Source organism: Zootoca vivipara, chromosome 13 (genome assembly GCF_965207765.1).
Source record: "Zootoca vivipara chromosome 13, rZooViv2.hap1.1, whole genome shotgun sequence".
Classification (NCBI taxonomy): Eukaryota; Metazoa; Chordata; class Lepidosauria; order Squamata; family Lacertidae; genus Zootoca; species Zootoca vivipara.
Window position 1 is genome coordinate 4990267 of NC_142596.1, and position 19797 is coordinate 5010063.

Here is a 19797-nt window from a genome sequence, read left to right on the forward strand (position 1 = left end):
GTGTCTTTGTACCTTGTAATCTAAAGATGGTTGCGAGGAGGAGCTACAAAAATGTTTTCATAAACAAATAGATGTGACTAAAACAGCCTGTGGAGCTTTTCCAGTGTGTTCCAAACATCCCATCAGGATGCAGCACTTTGGTCAGGAAGGACAGGGATATGTCTGAACTGAACACTGAGGGATAAAGGAGAGATAAAAAGCAGATTTTTAACTCGATACTGTTGTAGGTGAAATGGTACGGCAGGCCAGGGTCCTCGCTCAAGCAACTTCGGATCTCGTGAACGCCATGAGGTCGGATGCTGAGGCAGAGATAGACATGGAAAACTCCAAGAAACTTCTGGCAGCTGCGAAACTTCTGGCTGACTCAACAGCCCGGATGGTTGAAGCTGCAAAGGTACTCAGCACAATTATTGCCAGGTTGAAGGGGAATTATGGATTGATGAGTTAGAGGGATGGCTGGATTAGATAGACATATACATTTAGATGACATTTGCATGCAGCATCTAAGTAGAAATCCCTGCAAAACATTAACTGGTTTGAAGTAGAGCATCGGAAGTGTTCCTTTTCAATACTGTAAGTGGCAGCACTTAAAACTCTCTCTTTCTCTTTCTCTCTCTCTTCTATTTCCTCTGTGTATGTGCATGTGATCAATTCTGCCAGGGAGCTGCAGCAAACCCAGACAATGAGGACCAGCAGCAGAGGCTTCGCGAAGCAGCTGAAGGTCTGCGAGTGGCCACTAATGCAGCTGCTCAGAATGCCATCAAGAAGAAAATCGTCAACAGATTAGAGGTCAGAATACAGCCTGGGAACCTCTCCTTGTTTACCTTTTCCAATCAGGCATATCCCAACTTTCACCAGCCTGGTGGCCTCCAGATGTGTTTAACTGCACACTGCGGGGCTGATTAGGCCTCCACCCTTTCCTGCTTAACCTGTGAGGCTATTTTGGCCATAGCACTCTTCCCCATCCACCCCTTGATGTCAGGCACATGACAGGTAAAGCCACAGCTGCAAACAGCGCTGAATTCAAGCGGCAGCTGCAAAGGAACATGCCTTTGTGTCAATGGCTTTGCCTTGAATTTGGCACCTTACCCTTCCATGCTACTTTCAGCCGTGATCAGGTACACTATATGCTCTCTGTCTTTTTCAATAACAGACTCTCTGTCCTTTTGCACAAAAATAAACGCCTCCAGGGGTTTCTTCATTTTGACAAATAAATATATGTATGCATACAGTGGTACCTCTACTTACAAATTTAAAGCGTTCCGAAGGCACATTCGTAAGTAAAAAAAAAATGCAAGTCGAATCCCATAGGAATGCATTGGGAGAAAAAAATCGTAAGTCGAAGCAACCCTATCTAAAAATTCGTAAGTAGAAAAAATCCTATCTAAACTGCATCCAAGATGGCGGACGGAGCTCCGTTCGTAAGTAGAAACATTCGTAAGTAGAGTTATTCGTAAGTAGAGGTACCCTGTTTCTCATATTTTAAGACATACCCATAAAATAAGCCATAGCAGGATTTTTAAGCATTCAATGAATATAAGCCATACCCCGAAAATAAGCCATAGTGATAGGCGCAGCAGCAATGCCGGCTGCGGCAGGAGGAGGAAGAAAAAAATAAGACATCCCTTGAAAATAAGCCATAGTGTGTTTTTTTGAGGAAAAAATAAATATAAGACATGTCTTATAATATGAGAAACACGGTACCACTGTATATGTTGCAAGACAGAAACTTACAGGTGTGTTTACAGAAACTGATCTACAGCAGATCACCCATTTTTCCCATTGCTCTCAGTCTCTCTTACCCTCTGTTTAATTGCATTTCCTTTTTTCAGGTTGCTGCTAAGCAAGCAGCAGCTGCTGCAACTCAGACCATTGCAGCCTCACAGAATGCAGCCATTTCAAATAAGAACACGGCAGCCCACCAGCAACTTGTCCAGAGCTGTAAGGTAGGCTAGCTTGAGATGGCAAAATACTCTTAAGCACCACTTTCCCCCTCCCCAACCAGAATGACCAGAGCTCAGAGTTGGAGTTCAGCAACATTTTTTTAAGGGTCACAGTTTCCCCATCCCTGGTCTAAGGGAATCAGGGCAAGAGGGTGCTGCCCAGGTCAGTGTTCCCCAAACCTGGTGTCCTCTCAATGTTTTGGACTGCAACTCCTGTCAGCCCTGGCCAGCACAGGTTGGAAAAAGCTGGCTTAAGCTGAACTAGGGGAGACATCTGCACAACTTTGGTTCTTGATTCACAATTGAGCATGGACACTATTTTTTCCCTTGCTACTTGCAACCTCACACCATTGTTTGTACCATGTGTAAATGTTTGTAATCTGCTCTTCATCAAAAGTTTCCAGGGCAGCACACCAAAATGTGGATTAAATTATTCACACCCAATTTACTGGGTGACTACTGTAGTCCATGTGCTGGTAGCCTTGAGGTTAGGTTACTGTAAGGTGCTCTATGTGGGGTGGTCCTTGGTCCTGGTTTGGAAGCTCCAGCTGATGCTGAACGTGGCAGCCAGATGGGAGCTTCTCGGCCTTTTGGCTAAGATCAAGTGGGTGATGGGAGCTTCTGGTTGAGAACATGTGACATCATTGTTAAAACAGCTGCACTGATGGACTATCTACTTCTGAGCCAGGTTCAAGTTTCTTGTATTAATTTACAAAGCTCTAAATAACTTGGGTCCAGGGTCCACCTGAACCCCTTCTATCCCAGTTTGATCACTGAGATCATTTGTAGGAGCATCGTTGGTCATTTCCCAAGTTGGTGAGGCTCATTTGACAATAACAAGAAATTGAGCCGTTAGTGTCACCTGCCCAGTCCTGTGGAATGCTCTGCCACTAAAGATTTGGCAGGCGCCTTCTGTGCCAACTTTTAAACACCTAATGAAAAGGTTTCTGTGCCGCCAGGCCTATGCAGGCAATGAAGAATACATCCTTCCACAATGGTTAATCAATTTATGTCATAACTTTCTAATGGTTTTCATTGTGCGGTTTCATGTTTTAATGCTATAAACTACAGTACTTATGTCATAAAAATACATTATTGTGAAACCAACAAGCAAACATAAAGATATGAGCTAAGCTCAAAATCAGAAAATGAAAGAGCAGTGGAAGGCATAAACATATCTCATAAAATGCCACGGTACCCAAGGGAGTCTTTACCTAGTGCTGAAAGGATTGCACCAGGTGTGTCTCTTTAAGGAGGGTCACCCCCCCCCCAAAAAAATTAGGTTTCCGCTGCTGAAAAGGCCTGTGCCATCAAGGCTGGTCTTGTGAATTAGGGAAACCCCACCAGCTCGCTCTCTCTCTCTCTCTCTCTCTCTCTCTCTCTCTCTCTCTCTCTCTCTCTCTCTCTCTCTCCCGCCCCCCAATAATCATTGCATGTGGTTTTCTTAGACTTCTTTTTCCAAGGAGTTACAGTATGGAAATTCTGAGATGCTGTTGATCATTGTGCATAAGAGATTTGGTTTTTCTACTGCTAGAGGTCTGTCTTCGTTCCAAACAAATAGCTCATGGTGGAATTGAGGCAAAGTGGGAGAATGTGAAACATGCTGGATGCATATTTATAATCCCAGGGCTTAATGCTCTGACAGCACAGGACAGCTCTGCATTTATCTCAGATCCCTGGGTGGTACGATAGCACTGCTGTATCCAAACAAATCTGTGAAATGAGCTCATAGCGCACTCCAAGGGTAGCATTTTTCCCTTTTCTGGCGATGGTTGCCTGGGCAATTAAAGAAAATCCTGAGGCCAGAACTGATCATTGCAGAGGTGCAGAAAGAAGGACACATGCTGTGCTGGCGATGTGCCACATCTTTGCCCAATCCATCTTACACAAACACAGCTGTCAGGACTGCACACACAAAGCCCCAGTCTCAAAACTGCTGATAGTCCCTATCAGCTGTCCAGGAAGTGGGGAGGGGAAGACTAAATCTCGTCCTTAGCAGATCGGTCCCAGTGTCGCTTTTTTGAGGGGCGGTTGAGCACTGGGGAAGGCATAATGTGTAACAGATGTACCTGTGCGCATCGTTCTCTATTCAGTGGTGCATGCATATCCCCTCACTGGACTGGACCATTATAGGCAGAGTTTTGACTTATTTGCAGAAGAGTTCCTCTGGAGCTTTTGGAGCAAAATTAAGAGGACACTGAGTGGTAGTAAAAAGAAACAAACCCAATTTGTCCTCAAGCTTCTTCTTCTGAGTACGCAATTCTATTTTAACTTTGTTTATTTGTTTCAATTATGTTGACTATGTTTTGAAGGAACCATTAATTTATTTTTTTACTGGTGAATTTTATGGTGGGATCTTAAATAACTATTTGGAACATCCTTGTGGCTGGGGGTCCTGTTGGATCCTGAACGTTTCCTCCCTCTTTCTGTTCCCTGCAGAATGTTGCAGATCACATTCCACAGCTTGTCCAGGGTGTGCGTGGAAGCCAGGCCCAGGCAGAAGACTTGAGTGCTCAACTTGCACTGATAAACTCCAGCCAAATCTTCCTCCAGGTACAGCCAACAAGAGCACAGAACGCTAACCCCAGCCTGAGTGTACTTAGCTACCAGTTCGTTTCTGGGCCCAATTCGAAGTACTGGTTTGACTTGTGAGTCCTTCTGAGCTCAGGTACCCAGTACGCCTCTCCCCACGTCAATCTACCCAGACCCAACATTCTTCACCTGAAGCCCTCCTCTGGGCACCCTTTCTGAGGATGGCGCAGAAGATGTCGACACGAGAGCGGGCCTTCTTACTGGTGGCTCCCAGCTTATGGAGTGCTCTCCCTAGGGAGGCTCACCTGGCACCATCACTCTCTGTGTTTTTAGGTGCCAGGAAAAAACATTTATATTTTCTCAGAGCTTTGGCTCTTAATCTTCTGCTTGCCTTCTAGTGGGGTGGGTGTAGCTGGATCTGACACGGATGTTTTAGGTGGTTTTATGTTCATTTTTGTAAGGTGCTTGGAGGATTTTTTGTGGGTGGAGGGAGGTGGACTAAACATTTAGTAGTAGTAGTATAGAAACCAAGAAAATATACTTTATCATTCAGAAATAGTTTTTTTCATTTTGAAACAGTAATTTAATTCACAGAGGTTGCAATCCTATACCTGCTTACCTGGAAATAAACCCACTGTGTTCAGTTGGATTGAGGGTGGGCAAATAGGATTGCACTTTTAGGCTTTTTTAATCAGGTGCCAGGTCTAATCTGGATTCTTTGAAATGTTTGTCTCCCTGGTGATGTTGCATGCGTAAGCTCTGTGGACAAATGGCCAATAGCTACTCTGCCTTCTCTTCTGTCATTCTTTAAATAGCCAGGGAGCAAAATGGTGGCCTCCGCTAAAGCAGCTGTGCCTACAGTGGCAGACCAGGCTGCGGCGATGCAATTGAGCCAGTGTGCCAAGAATCTTGCCACCAGCCTTGCCGAGCTAAGGACTGCCTCCCAAAAGGTATGTAGGGACCCCAACTCTCACGTAAAGCATTTACAGGCGGGATAGGGCACCTGTAGCCCTCTAGATGATGCTTTGACCCCACCTCCCATCATTCCCAGCCATCATTCAATACCGGTAATCAAGATGGCGGGAGTTTCGTAACAACTGGAAAGCCATGTCGGCATCCGGGGGTCCAACGGCCAGCCTGCGCAACAAAAGAGCCTTGAGGCTTGTGAAGACATACTAGCAAACTACGGATTCATTATCATAAATCAGAACCAAAGAAACATGTTCGTCTCTCTCCTTGCTGTCTCTTCCAAGTTAGAGAGAGAGAGTAAAGCAAAAGTAACAACACCACAACGGATGTACCGCTCACACCAGCAAACTGTGCTGGAATGTAAACAGACATGTGACACACAAGAATCCCATGTCTGCAACTAAAGGTGGAATGGAAAAATCCCAACAAGCCACAGGTTCCCCATCCCTGTGACTCTTAATTCCCAAAGTAATTGGCCCTTTGAAGGCTTGGACAGGTCACTTTAGATAGAGGGTGGAACTTTTTAAGCCCAAGGGCCACATTCTTTTAGAAACAGCCTACTGAGGGCCACATTCCTGTGAGAGGGGGGATCAGAGGTGAAAAGGTGGGTGGGTCCAGGTGCAGAAGTGAGTAGAGCAACAGGTGTGTCTCTTACTTTTATATCATAGGGTACATCTTAGCCACACAAATGTTTTATGTACAGACATACACACACACACACTCTCTCTCTCCATCCAGGCAAACATTATCCCAGTTCATGGAAACATTCCAGCCAGGCTTTTGATTATTAGTCTTGTGCTGAAATGTCTTGAATGTGCCTCTTTTCCATTGCTCACTCTTCACGTATTCAACAACTCATGGATTGTAGCTGAACACCAGAACTGGGTCCATTGATGAAGATAAAACTGAGGAAGTGTCTAGCTGAAGCATTTGATCTGTGATTCTTTATTTCCAACATGTGTCTCTGTTATAATGCGGCAACTCTTGAAAGTCACGTGTGGACAGGGTGAGGAGGACTCTTAGTCAGAATGGTTGGAGAACAGCTTTGATAATAAGCCTATTTTCCGCTTCATCTTTCTCCTGCATAGGCGCATGAAGCCTGTGGACCCATGGAAATTGACTCTGCCTTGAACACTGTTCAAACACTCAAAAATGAGCTGCAGGATGCAAAGATGGCAGCCGTTGATGGGCAGTTGAAACCACTTCCAGGAGAAACGGTAAACAGGACAGCATTTATTGCTTGTTAGTTTGTTGAATTTGTAAACCACCCTCATCTGAAGAGTTTAGGGCAATTCACAGCATGAAAATACAAAATAAAAACACAAAAATAATAAAAGCAAGAACAAAAAAAAATCCCTTCCAACCACACATACATATATTTTATTTAAAGGGGGTGCTAGATTGTTGAACAATTTCAAGTGTGCTTAAAACAGAATATGGTAAATGAAACAAACGAGTAGCCATAGGACAAAAGGGTCTTCATTTTCCTCATTTTTTATGGACAGCCCTTTCCTGAGTCAGATTGCTAATATGTTGTGACTTGTGACTTCTGCCGGATTCTAAGCTGTCTCCTGAGTCCCAAATGGCTTCAGTGACAAGGGGTGGTTATTTATTAAATTTAATTGCCACCCTTCAACCAAGGATAACAGGGCAGTTTACAATTTATCACAGGGCAGTTTACAATATCAAAAACACAAAAATATATACTGTACATAAAATATTTCCAGCTACAGCCATTCCTAGACCAGGCCAGATATGATTACCACCTCCCCCTAGAGGAGCAGGAGGAGGAGTAATAAATAAATGATCACCCAGAATGGCCCGCTCTGCCAGATAGTGCATCTCCAAAGTGTCAGACTGAGATATTTGCATGCAGAGTTGCCTTATTTTCATTCAGACCATTGGTCCATCTATGCCATGGGTAGGCAAACTAAGGCCGGGGGCCGGATCTGGCCCAATCACCTTCTAAATCCGGCCCGCAGACAGTCCGGGAATCAGCATGTTTTTACATGAGTAGAATGTGTGCTTTTATTTAAAATGCATCTCTGGGTTATTTGTGGGGCATGGGAATTCGTTCGTCGTCCCCCCCCCCCAAAAATATAGTCTGGCCCCCCACAAGGTCTGAAGGACAGTGGACCGCCCCCCTGCTGAAAAAGTTTGCTGACCCCTGATCTATGCTTCCTTCAAACAACAGCCCTTTGCTGAGACCATCCATTTACTGAGGTTGTAATCTGGATGGCTCCCATCTTTGCAGGTTACATGGGCTTTCTCGGCAGTGGAGCTTAGGCTGTGGAATAGTTTCCTTAGATCCATTTCTGTGTTCCTTTTGGCTATTTTATTTGAAAGAGCTAATAACCAAGATAACTTGAAAACTGAACTGTATCCCATGGCATGGGCACATCCCCTAGAAAGCACTGCTATGAAGAAGACTTCTGTGTGGTCAGAGACTGCAATGTTCCATGGGCTGAGGGATAGGAATGTGTGTGTTGTGGTGGGTCGTGATGTTACCTTTGCTTAATGTTAGCATTGCTTTTTTTGCATTCAGCTTGAAAAATGTGCTCAGGACCTGGGAAGCACCTCCAAAGCAGTCGGTTCTTCAATGGCCCAACTGCTGACTTGTGCAGCACAAGGCAATGAACACTATACAGGTAGGCAGAAGAAAACACACATTATTTATATCAGCAGCTCATTGACTATGGCAAATGTACTGGTGTTATTGCACAAGATGGTTCCTAATTTTTTTTTCCCTTTCTTGCTTTGGGGGGGGGCTTGTAGGGATGAAAAGTGGCATAGCAGTGTTTGTATAAATAAATAGCAATATTATAAGAACAGTGGTTAACCAGATGCCTGTGGGGAACCCACAAGCAGGGCCAGAGCACGAGCCCTTCTCCTCTCTTGTGGTTTCTATCAACAGGCATTCAGAAGCATGGCTGCCTCCAGCCATGCATAGCTGCCAAGTTCGGGCCTGAGAAATAAGGGACTGGACCGGAAGTAGCAGACCGGAAGTAGCGCTGCCGCCATTTTGGAACTGGGCGGAGCATGCTCAGAAGCTACTTTTGATGCTGCTCTGCCCTGTTCCAAAATGGCCGTCGCACCAGAAGTCATGCTGCAACCATTTTGGAACTGGGCAAAGCAGCATCAAAAGTCGCTTCTGAGCATGCTCCGCCCAGTTCCAAAATGGCCACCGCGCCAGAATAAACCGGGGGGGGGGGGACAAAAAAAATCCGTTTTTTTGGCTGGGGACAGCTGGAAAAGGGGGGGGGGTTTCCCGGGGAATATGGGAGACTTGGCAGCTATTATTCCTAAAGTTTCCAAATAATATTTTATAGCACTGCCCAGCAAATTATCCTGCACATTATCTCAAGGAGGATAACTGGCTGCCCAGCTGTTCTCATCTGTTTGCGCCAAGAGCCTTAGGGTGGAAGGGGTGGTTCTTCTGACGATCTGGCGGTATAGGCAGCCCGTGTGCTCCCTCAGTTACTTTTCTGCTCTGAATGTAGCCTCATCTCTGATTTACTGTGTTGATCTACATCAGAGGTAGTCAGGATCGTGTCCTCTAGATGTCGCTGGGCTCCAGCTCCCATCAGCACCAGCAAGGATGGTGGGATTTGTAATCCAAAAACATCTGGAGGAAACCACATTTGGCTACCTCAGCAACAAGTCCAGCTCCTGACTTCGGTTAGCTAACTATCCTCTTTTCGAAACCCTTCATTTTAATTACTGGGAACAAGTTTCTGGCAGGGGTAAAAATATGCATTCTCAAGAAGACTCGTGTGTGGTTCCAATGTGACATGAATATCCATGTACCTTGCTCCCTTAAAGGACGCTAGTCGTGTCCCTGTATCAAGAAATGAAAATGCATTCGATACCAAAGCGTCTCCTTCAGTATATGAAAGGCTTGGGGAATTGCCCTTGGGGAATTGCTGGCTCAATGGCAAAAAGGCTCTTGTAGCCATTAAAATGCTCTTGTGTCAATTACATGCTGTCTTCAGTGCTTAGTCCAGTTGGGGATTTCTGAATCCAGCTGATAAAACTCATTAGAGCAACTTTCTTTCTGTTAATGGGACTGAACAGATTTCGGTTGCACTTTGGCTTTGAAGTGGATATAATTGGATTAAGATGGCTGTGTGTTTCATTTCAGATGCAGAGTCTTCTTGGCACATGGGAGCTGACATTTGTGCATCAGTAACAATTCCTAAAATATGGAATTAATTCTGGAAGGGGAGGGACCCTATATAGCTTTTTTATTTCTTGTTCTGAATCACCTGTGAAAGATAAAGAAACAGTTTAAATATATATATGGCATTAAGTGACCCCTCCATTTTGGGAGCATTGGCTTGGCCTAACACCTATGCTTTGCTGTCTCTTAATCAAGGATGGTTAATTCCCAGCTTGGGGGCTTGATTCCCCCCCCCCCAGCAATTTTTTTTTTTTTTGCTACCCCAGTGACCTCACCAATTACGACAGCAGCAGGAAAACTTACCTGATTTTAAAGGAGGCATGTAGTTTAGGCGGGCAAACTCCAGTGCCCTGATGCAGCTGGAAATTGCTCCCTCTCCATTCAACATATTTTACCAGCAGAGAGGGTGATTTGCACAGCTCTGGTGAGAAGGAGAGGCTGTGGACCCTCTCTGTGTGTGCGCACACATGCATGTGGGGGGTATAAAGTCCTCGGAGGGTTGGCCCTCTGGCTAAAAGCTGTTCGCTATCACTGCTATGAATTTTTTTATTTGTTGTGATCCAGGTCAGGGAGCACGTTTGTTTTTGTAAGCAGAAATGCTCAGCTTGGAGAAAAGCCAGTTGGTAGTAAGTCTCACAGTGTTGGTGCAGGATTGCAGCAGTAAGGCTCCCACGTGGTTTGAATGCTCTCCACTTGGGAGAGGACAGCTCTTGTGTTTGTTAGGCTGCAAGCTTAAAGGGTTTATAACTGTGTAGATATTTATCATCTGGAAAGCAAAAATGTACCAAAACAGTCCATGTTGTTTTGTCACCTTCCTCCTCTCTGCAAAGGAAGCATTTCCCCTTCTTTCTTTCTTCCCTCCTCCTCCTTTTCGCGTTCTCTTCCCTGTGAAAGCTCACCTCCAAATTGGGGAAAGCTGGGCAATTGGAAGCGAATTTTCCCAGTGTCCCTGGTGGTTGCTCAGTGCTATAACAGCCAGGGTCCCAAGAAACAATGCCATGGCCCCAAAGGAGCCTTCCGTTAGATTTTTCCCAAATAGCTGTTCCTCTGTGCCATGTTGCAAACTGCTTTTGAAACAGGACAAGAGATTCAAAAAGCTGTTTACAATGTCAAGGGCCCTGACTGGTTAACACAGGGTTATGGGGGTGTGATGAGTGGAGCGTCGAAGCTTCCACAAAATCTCGGGCACTCTGTGGATCAGAGCCCCAACAAAGCAGGCTACCAGTATCTTTAGCTCATCACTTTTCAGTCTGTGATGTTGTGGTAGTTAGGCAAGCTTTTCAGTGAAACAGAAACTACTGTCAAGCTGGGTGGTTGAAGAATCCTGTTTAACCCAGAAGCTTGCTGTTGGGGAAGCTCAATTCCAAGGATTGGCAAGCACCAGGATCAGGCTGTAGGCAGGTAGAATACAGGTGGTCCTAATCCTGGTGTCCCTGCTGCCTCTGCACTGGGTTGGATCCAACTGACCTTGGAGATTTATAGCAGTGGGGGGGGGCATGGGATTGGCTCTGTGGCATCTCCTGGTGACCAGAAGGAGTCTCGGCTGTGGTGACTGTGGCCTGGCTTGAAGGACTTGCTGTTCCTTTCTCTGTTCAGCAACTGAAGTGGAACAGGGAACAAGCTTTGAGTCCCTACTGAGTCTAACACTGACCATGTTATATGAGCCTGGTCAACCACTAAGAGTCTGCTGAGGTCTGCTCTCTGTGTTACTCCCAACATTGAGTATGGCAGATTGGCAGGGAAGGTGGGATTTTTTTTCTGTGTTGGTGACTGAATCAGTGGAAACAGGTTTTGCCAGCCGAGGCTTCTGGAAGTTGCAGCCCAAAACATCTGGAGTGCTCCAGGCTGTGGAAGAATTGAACCTAGCTGAGTCGCTGGATTTTATCACATTTCAAACTCATCAAATCCCATTTGGTGCCTTGAGTATATGAAAATATATGAAAAATGAATACTTTTGCGTCAAAAGGTGAAAGGGCATGTATAAACAATCAGTCCACATCCCCAAGGGGTTTCTGTCCTCGTAGATGCTGGTGAGGAATTCTAATTGAAAATGAGGTTGTCCCACTTGCTAATGGGGAAATTTGTTTTCTGTGATCTTGAAAGGACGTCATGAAGAGGGGTGGACCAATCTGTCAATATAAGTTTCTGTCTCAGTTCCTCATTTTTCAAAGTTTAAGTCCAGTTTCCCCTATTTTCTGCATCCACATGAAAATAGTTTTCATGCACATTTCTCATAACTTGCATTTTTGCAAGCAGTTTTTCCTAATGGAGTTCTCTGCATTATTTTTCACTACATTTTTGTAGACCTTTTTCGGCTGGAGAATACACCACAAAATCCAGAACAGTGCAAATTTCAAAGACTAGCTGTGTTTTGGTTCTTGTTGTTTTCATGAAATGTGAATTAAAATAAGAAGTTAGCTGGCCGGAGCTGAGTATTACTAATATGCTCAATGTGATTTTTAATTTAGGGGTTGCTGCCAGAGAGACGGCACATGCCTTGAAGACTTTGGCTCAGGCGGCCCGAGGTGTTTCTGCATCCACCAGTGACCCAACAGCAGCCCACGCAATGTTGGACTCGGCGCGGGATGTCATGGAAGGCTCAGCAATGCTAATCCAGGAAGCAAAGCAGGCTTTGGTGGCTCCTGGCGATGCAGAAAGCCAACAGAGGCTGGCCCAGGTGAGGCTGGGTGAAATGGAGAGGGATTTGGGGCCCCCCACTGTGCTCTTGTTCAGCCCCCATTCACTGCAGCAAAGTTTGTGCAGGAGACTGTCTCAGTGGCTTGTGTCCTGTGACACCCATCCATCCTTTTTTCCTTCTGCTGCCCTTAACGGTGCCTAGAATCTGCCACCCAAGGCAAATGGCTCATTCTTTCTCCAACCTGTCTCATTCCCATGAAGCATTTGTCTTAGCTCCTTCAAAGTTGATCTCCATCTGTACCTACACCAGGGTAGGGATGGATGGATGAGTTTCTTGTGGTCCATGCCACTTCCATCTTGCCAAAGCGGTTGCCAACGCCCACACCCTGTTGGTGTTGAAGGCCAAGAATGTGGTTCAAGTGGCTAAAGACACAGTTCTGCAGGACAAGGTGACTGCTGTCCCCATTCCGTGTGTCCTCTGCACCTCTCAACTGGAGGCCTCCCTCTGGTGTCGGGGAGGAGAGCTCTTATGGATGGTCTGTCAGTAGCTGCTCAGAGACAGGTGCTTGGCACAAGGCAAGAAGAAGTCTGTAGAAGTCAATAAAAAAAGGCCCAGGAACCGTGATTCTTGCATTGCATGGGGTTGGACTAGATGATCCTCTGGATACCTTCCAGCTTTGTAGTTCTATGATTCTAGGATTTCTACATTATTTGGTGAAATATTAATATTTAAATATGCACGTTGTTGCAGAGATATGCTTTTAACACGTGTTTTATCTCAGTGTACATCTTACTTAAAGTTTTTTTTACCATATACAGTGGTACCTCGCTAGACGAATGCCCTGCTAGACGAATTTTTCGCTAGACGAATGGGTTTTGTGACCAGAGGTTGCCTCGCAAGACGAATTCGTTTTGTGAAGAATTCGTCTAGTGAATTGCGGTTTCTCATAGGAATTCATTGAAATTCAATTAATGCGTTCCTATGGGCAAAAAAAGAAAAAGAAAAAAATTCAATGCATTCCAATGGGATTTGCTAGACGAATTTTTCGCAAAACGAATTGACTCACAGAACGAATTAAATTCATTTTGCGAGGCACCACTGTAATATGGTGGGGGTTGTTAACCCAAATTATTATCTTTTTGAGCTAAGAAATTCAGAGAAGTGTGAAAATCAAAGGAGAATTGTGTTCTGATTCATAAATTAGTCCAAGAACTGCAAATTAGGTCAGTTGGCTTGAAAATCTGGTCCAATGAAATGCTCCTTCCTCTGTCCATCTGGGTGCCGTGTGGCTTCTGCATTGTTCTCTCCCGGTCTTTGCCTCTCCTCCGTTGTCAAAATTTAGATTGTAAGCAACATGACAGCAGGGATTTCTGACTGCTGATGCCTATCTAATATGCGAGTACCACAACCTACTTTGATTATTATTCATTTAAAAGATTCTTTATACCCGATGGATGAAGACAGCCAGACAGCCCCCTGCCTACAGGTTCCAGCTGTCACTAGCTGAGAAGGAACTCAGTTTCTGGTTCAGCCTTCCAAGGAGATAGATAGGGATCTATGGGGTGCAGCGCTCATCTCGCTTTTCAGGCCAAGGGAGCTGGTCATGTGGCTAGCATAACTAAACCACTTCTGGCACAACAGGACACCGTGACAGAAGCCAGAGCGCATGGAAACACTATTTACCTTCCCGCCGCAGCGCTACCTATTTATTTACTTGCACTGGTGTACTTTCGAACTGCTAGGTTGCCAGAAGCTGGGACAGAGCAATGGGAGCTCACCCCATTGTGCAGATTCAAACTGCTGATCTTCTGATGGCCAAGCCCAAGGGGCTCAGCGGTTTAGACCATAGTGCCACCCACGTCTTTTTTATATATACTCTCTCTCTCTCTCTCTCTCTCTCTCTCTCTCTCTCTCTCTCTCTCTCTCTCTCTCTGTGTGTGTGTGTGTGTACACATACACACACACACTCTCTCTCTCTCTCTATATATATATAATTATTATTATTATTTATACCCCGCCCATCTGGTATAAATGCCTTCAGATGTCTTCTAAAAATCTGGTAGCTGTTTTTCTCTTTGACATCTGATGGGAGGGCATTCCACAGGGAGGGCGCCACTACCGAGAAGGCCCTCTGCCTGGTTCCCTGCAACTTGGCTTCTCGCAACGAGGGAACCGCCAGAAGGCCCTCGGTACTGGACCTCAGTGTCCAGGCAGAACAATGGGGGTGGAGACGTATCTTCAGGTATACTGGACCGAGGCCATTTAGGGCTTTCAAGGTCAGCACCAACACTTGGAATTGTGCTCGGAAACGTACTGGGAGCCAATGTAGATCTTTCAAGACCGGTGTCATGTGGTCTTGGCGGCCGTTCCCAGTCACTAGTCTAGCTGCCGCATTCTGGATTAGTTGTAGTTTCCGGGTCACCTTCAAAGGTAGCCCCATGTAGAGCACATTGCAGTAGTCCAAGTGAGAGATAACTAGAGCATGCACAACTCTGGCGAGACAGTCTGTGGGCAGGTAGGGTCTCAGCCTGTGTACCAGATGGAGCTGGTAGACAGCTGCCCTGGACACAGAATTGACCTGCGCCTTCATGGACAGCTGTGAGTCCAGAATGACTCCCAGGCTGCGCACCTGATCCTTCAGGGGCACAGTTACCCCATTCAGGACCATGGAGTCCTCCACACCTGCCCGCCTCCTGTCCCCCCAAAACAGTACTTCTGTCTTGTCAGGATTCAACCTCAATCTGTTAGCCACCATCCATCCTCCAACCGCCTCCACTGGTTCTGATTTGAAAGAGAGGTAGAGCTGGGTATCATCCGCATACTGATGAACATCCAGCCCAAACCCCCTGATGATCTCTCCCAGCGGCTGCATGTAGATGTTAAAAAGCATGGGGGAGAGGACAGAACCCTGAGGCACCCCACAAGTGAGAGCCCAGGGGTCTGAACACTCACCCCCCCACCACCACTTTCTGAACACTGCTCAGGAGGAAGGAGCGGAACCACTGTATGACAGTGCCCCCAGCTCCCAACCCCTATATATATTACACTATATCATAAAAAAAATCAGAGTGGTTTACAGTAATGTCTATATGTATAATAAACATTTAAAACCAGAGACCATCAACTAACCATAAGCCTGGCAGAATTGTCACAGAAGGCATCTGATGAATCTCTCTTGGCAGAGTATTCCACAGGACTGGGCCGATGACGCCAAAAGGCTTGGTTTCTTGTTGTTACATGAGCTTCACCAGCTTTGGGAACAACCAACAAAGCTCCTGCAGATGATCTCAATAAAGGAGCTAGGATATAAGGGTTCAGGTGGTCCCCAAGGTACCCTGACCTAAGTTGGTCAGGACTTTGTGTTGTTGTTGTTTAGTCATTTAGTCGTGTCCAACTCTTCGTGACCCCAGGGACCAGAGCACGCCAGGCACTCCTGTCTTGCACTGCCTCCCGCAGTTTGGTCAAACTCATGTTCGTAGCTTCGAGAACACTGTCCAACCATCTTGTCCTCTTGTCGTCCCCTTCTCCTAGTGCCCTCAATCTTTCCCAACATCAGGGTCTTTTCCAGGGAGTCTTCTCTTCTCATGAGGTGGCCAAAGTATTGGAGCCTCAGCTTCACGATCTGTCCTTCCAGTGAGCACTCAGGGCTGATTTCCTTCAGAATGGATAGGTTTGATCTTCTTGCATCCCATGGGACTCTCAAGAGTCTCCTCCAGCACCATAATTCAAAAGCATCCATTCTTCGGCGATCAGCCTTCTTTATGGTCCAGCTCTCACTTCCATACATCACTACTGGGAAAACCATAGCTTTAACTATATACGGACCTTTGTAGGCAAGGTGATGTCTCTGCTTTTTAAGATGCTGTCTAGGTTTGTCCTTGCTTTTCTCCCAAGAAGCAGGCATCAAGGCTTTGTAATTTAATGCAATGACCTTGAACTTAGCTTGGTAGTAGATGGGCAGCCAGTGCAGATGTTTTAACAATGGGGTCATGTGTTCTTGCCATGTGTCTCCACCATCATTCTGGAATAATTTCAGCCTCTGAAAGCTTCATCCCTTTCCCACATCCTCCTGGAATGTTGGAGCTACTGGCTTGTGGGGAATGCACTGCACACATTCTCAGAGATTGTGGGCTGCATTAATTTGGATTCTCTTTGCCATGTTTTCCCCCTGAAGGTGGCCAAAGCTGTCTCCCATTCTTTGAACAACTGTGTGAACTGCCTTCCTGGCCAAAAGGATGTGGATGTAGCATTGAAAAGCATTGGTGAATCCAGCAAAAAATTGCTTGTGGAATCGGTGAGATACTTTTTAATATTTGTATATTGTTGTTGTTGTTAAGGTGGTGGTGGTAGGTTTTTGTATTTAATGCAAAGCTGGCCTTTAAAATGGTTACTGCAACCTCCAAGAAGCAGAGCATTACTCTCAAAAGAGTTGCTTGTTTGTAGACTTACGTCTTACATAGAAACCTGTGGTAATTTGGTGGTACATTCCATCACCTCACTCCACCTCATGTGTAACCAAGCTTTCAGAAGGCTCACTGCAAGAGAGTTTGAGCAGCCTGGCCTCACTTTGGTTGGGACAGTTGGCATAACCCTTGGTTAGTCCTTGGATAACCAGCCTGGTGCCCTTTCAATGTTGCTGGACTACTACAACTCCCATCATCCGTGGCCATGGGCCAATGCTAGCTGAGGCTGTTGGGAATTGGAGGCCAAAAACATCTGGAAGGCACCGGGTTGGGATACAGGAACTGCTGTAATTCCTGTCCCCTACTGCAACTAAACCCAGGTGCACATGACCAAAGCAATTGCACATTTCCCTCTGTTCCATCCCTTCTGTGTGCTACAGTTTTTAGACTGTGAGTTCCATGGAGCCAGGGACTTTGCAAAGTGCCGTGCACTGAGGTTACTTACCCACAACCCCTCTTTCTCTTTCTCTTTCCCTGCCCCTGCCTGGTAGCTGCCTCCCAGTTCAAAATCATTCCAAGAAGCACAGAGTGAACTCAACCAGGCTGCAGCTGACCTGAACCAGTCAGCGGGGGAGGTTGTCCATGCCACGCGGGGCCAGAGCGGGGAGCTGGCAGCTGCTTCCGGAAAATTCAGTGAAGACTTTGACGAGTTCCTTGATGCTGGGATTGAAATGGCTGGGCAAGCTCAGGTGAGGCGTCTTCCTCTGCCAGTTTGCTCTCTGGCTGGGCAGGATGCGGTGAGGGGGGAAGCGATTGGTCGTGGTTGTTGGGGTGGGGTGTTTGTCAGCTACTTTGTCAGCTTTCCTCAGAAAGGAACAGTGGGGTGTAAATGTTGAAATGAAAGGAATGTCCAAAGGAACAGGAGAGGAGAAGACAATAGCTCTTTTCATACACCTGAAGGTTGCCACGTAGGAGAAGGCATAGTCGTTGTTCTCTGATGCTCTTCCAGAACTAGATCTCATGGGATCATGTTGGAGTAAGCTAGACTTGGGTCAAACATTAAGAGAAACCTCTTGACAGAGCAGTGGGGCAAAGAGACCCATTTACTAGAGGGGTGGTGGGTGGGCTGTCTGAAAGCTAAAGGGGTTGGGGATGGAGGATGCTCTAGTTCAGGGGTCCCCAAACTAAGGCCCGGGGGCCGGATACGGCCCAATCACCTTCTAAATTTGGCCCGCGGACAGTCCAGGGATCAGCATGTTTTTACATGAGTAGACTGTGTCCTTTTATTTAAAATGCATCTCTGGGTTATTTGTGGGGCATAGGAATTCATTCATATATTTTTTCAAAATATAGTCCGGCCCCCCACAAGGTCTGAGGGACAGTGGACCGGCCCCCTGCTGAAAAAGTTTGCTGACCCCTGCTCTAGTTCTAAATTCCCTGCACTGGACTATATGACCTCCACAGCCTCCTACAGTGTTTATGATTCTATGCATGGTGTATGACCCTGTCACATCTCACTCTGTCCAACTCCCACCCCCCTGGCTCGTTTGCTATCACTTAGCAGGGAATCAGCATGTCCATTACAACCACCTAAGAAGAGCTTGCTGGATCTGACCAGTGGCCCATCATGCCCAGAACTCCTGTTCTGACAGTGGCCAACCAGATGGGAAACCCTCTCCCCTCCTGCAGTTTCCAGCAACTTATTCAGAAGCATTGCTGCCTCCAGCTGTGGAGACAAGGCAGAGCCACGTGGCGAGTAGCCATTGATAGCCTTCTCCTACATGAAGTTCTCTAATCCTCCTTTAAAGCTATTTAAGTTGGTGGCCATCACTGCCTCCTGTGGGAGCGAGTTCCATAGCTTAACTACATGCTGCATGAAGGGGTCGTTTTTTCGCCTGTCCCGAATCTTCCAACATTCAGCCTCTTTGGATGTCCTTGAGTCCTAGTGTTATGAGAGAGGGAGAAAGACTTTTCTCTTTTCACTTTCTCTGTACCGTGCATAACTTTCTAAACTTCTAAATGTGTCGCGTCTTTTCTCTGAACTAGAAAGTCCCGTATGCTGCGACCTTTCCTCATAGGGAGTTGCTCCACCCCCTTGATCATTTTGGTTGCCCTTTTCTGAACCTTTTCCCTATGAATATCTGTACCTGCCTTTTCCCTAAGGATCAGCAGCATCAAGGGAAGTTCTTCTCAGCAAAGGGCAGCATGAGAGCAATTAGCCTGTCCTCTGCCTTTGCTTGTCTGCTTGAGAACTCCAGTCCAAATTAGGCTACACTGCAGATCTCAAAGGTGTTGCTTCATCAGCGCAGCCCTCATTCGCTCTGCTATTGTCTGGGCGGGCAGCTGGGTGACAATGTGTGTCTTGGTTCACCTAGGGCCACCTGCTCCGAGCGCTGAGTCGGGCAAAACCTCCCTGTGTATTAAGCAAAGACCGCCCTGTCTAGCAGGCCTGCCAACATTAACAGCAGCGCACCCACCCATGGTCGCTTGACATCTTGTCGTGCTCATGGAAATGATATGCTAATTAATCCCTTGCAGTCAAGTCATGCAAATTAGCTGCAGCCCTTTTAGCACTTGCTAGAATTATCGGTGTAGCCTGTGGTGCAGAGTGAGCTGGCCTCTGCTGCTCGCCAAACAAGTTGCCTTGTTCAACAAGTTGATTTTAAATCACTTCCCTCCCTCTCTCCCCCACCCACCCCAACCACCACTTTTTCCGCAAAGGCCCCCTCTTGTCAGAGCATCAGACACTTGGATGCGACTCCTTTTGTCTTTGCATGGAGAGTAGCCCAGTGTAAGTCTCCATTTTCAGTCCTAAGCAAGCCGGGGCCTTCCATGAAGACACTCTTCAGAGCTGCAGATGCAGTGCTTAGCCTCTTTGCTGCCTTCCCATGCCCTAAATCCATGCCATGATTTGCCTCTTTGGCCTTACAGACAAAGGAGGACCAAATTCAAGTCGTTGGGAACCTCAAGAACATCTCCATGGCTTCCAGCAAGTTGCTTCTGGCTGCCAAGTCTCTCTCGGTGGATCCCGGTGCTCCCAATGCCAAGAACCTCTTGGCAGCGGCTGCAAGGTAAGGGCCAAGGCAGAAGTGCAGTTCACCTCTCGGAGTAGCTTCTGTTTTCCAAATGAAC

General features: G+C 46.4%; 1 protein-coding gene across 3 annotated transcripts in view; it reads left to right on the forward strand.

Annotated features, from left to right (window-relative positions):
- TLN2 (talin 2) overlaps positions 1 to 19797 on the forward strand; it is a 184890-nt gene that overhangs the window by 107762 nt on the left and 57331 nt on the right. For all 3 annotated transcript variants that reach the window (XM_060282859.2, XM_060282860.2, XM_088657461.1), the window contains exons 20-30: positions 228 to 394; positions 661 to 789; positions 1833 to 1946; positions 4383 to 4496; positions 5291 to 5425; positions 6533 to 6661; positions 7990 to 8092; positions 12093 to 12301; positions 16437 to 16556; positions 17217 to 17414; positions 19597 to 19736. In XM_060282859.2, coding sequence (XP_060138842.2) covers positions 228 to 394; positions 661 to 789; positions 1833 to 1946; positions 4383 to 4496; positions 5291 to 5425; positions 6533 to 6661; positions 7990 to 8092; positions 12093 to 12301; positions 16437 to 16556; positions 17217 to 17414; positions 19597 to 19736 — 1558 coding nt within the window. The remainder of the gene's footprint in view (positions 1 to 227; positions 395 to 660; positions 790 to 1832; positions 1947 to 4382; positions 4497 to 5290; positions 5426 to 6532; positions 6662 to 7989; positions 8093 to 12092; positions 12302 to 16436; positions 16557 to 17216; positions 17415 to 19596; positions 19737 to 19797) is intronic.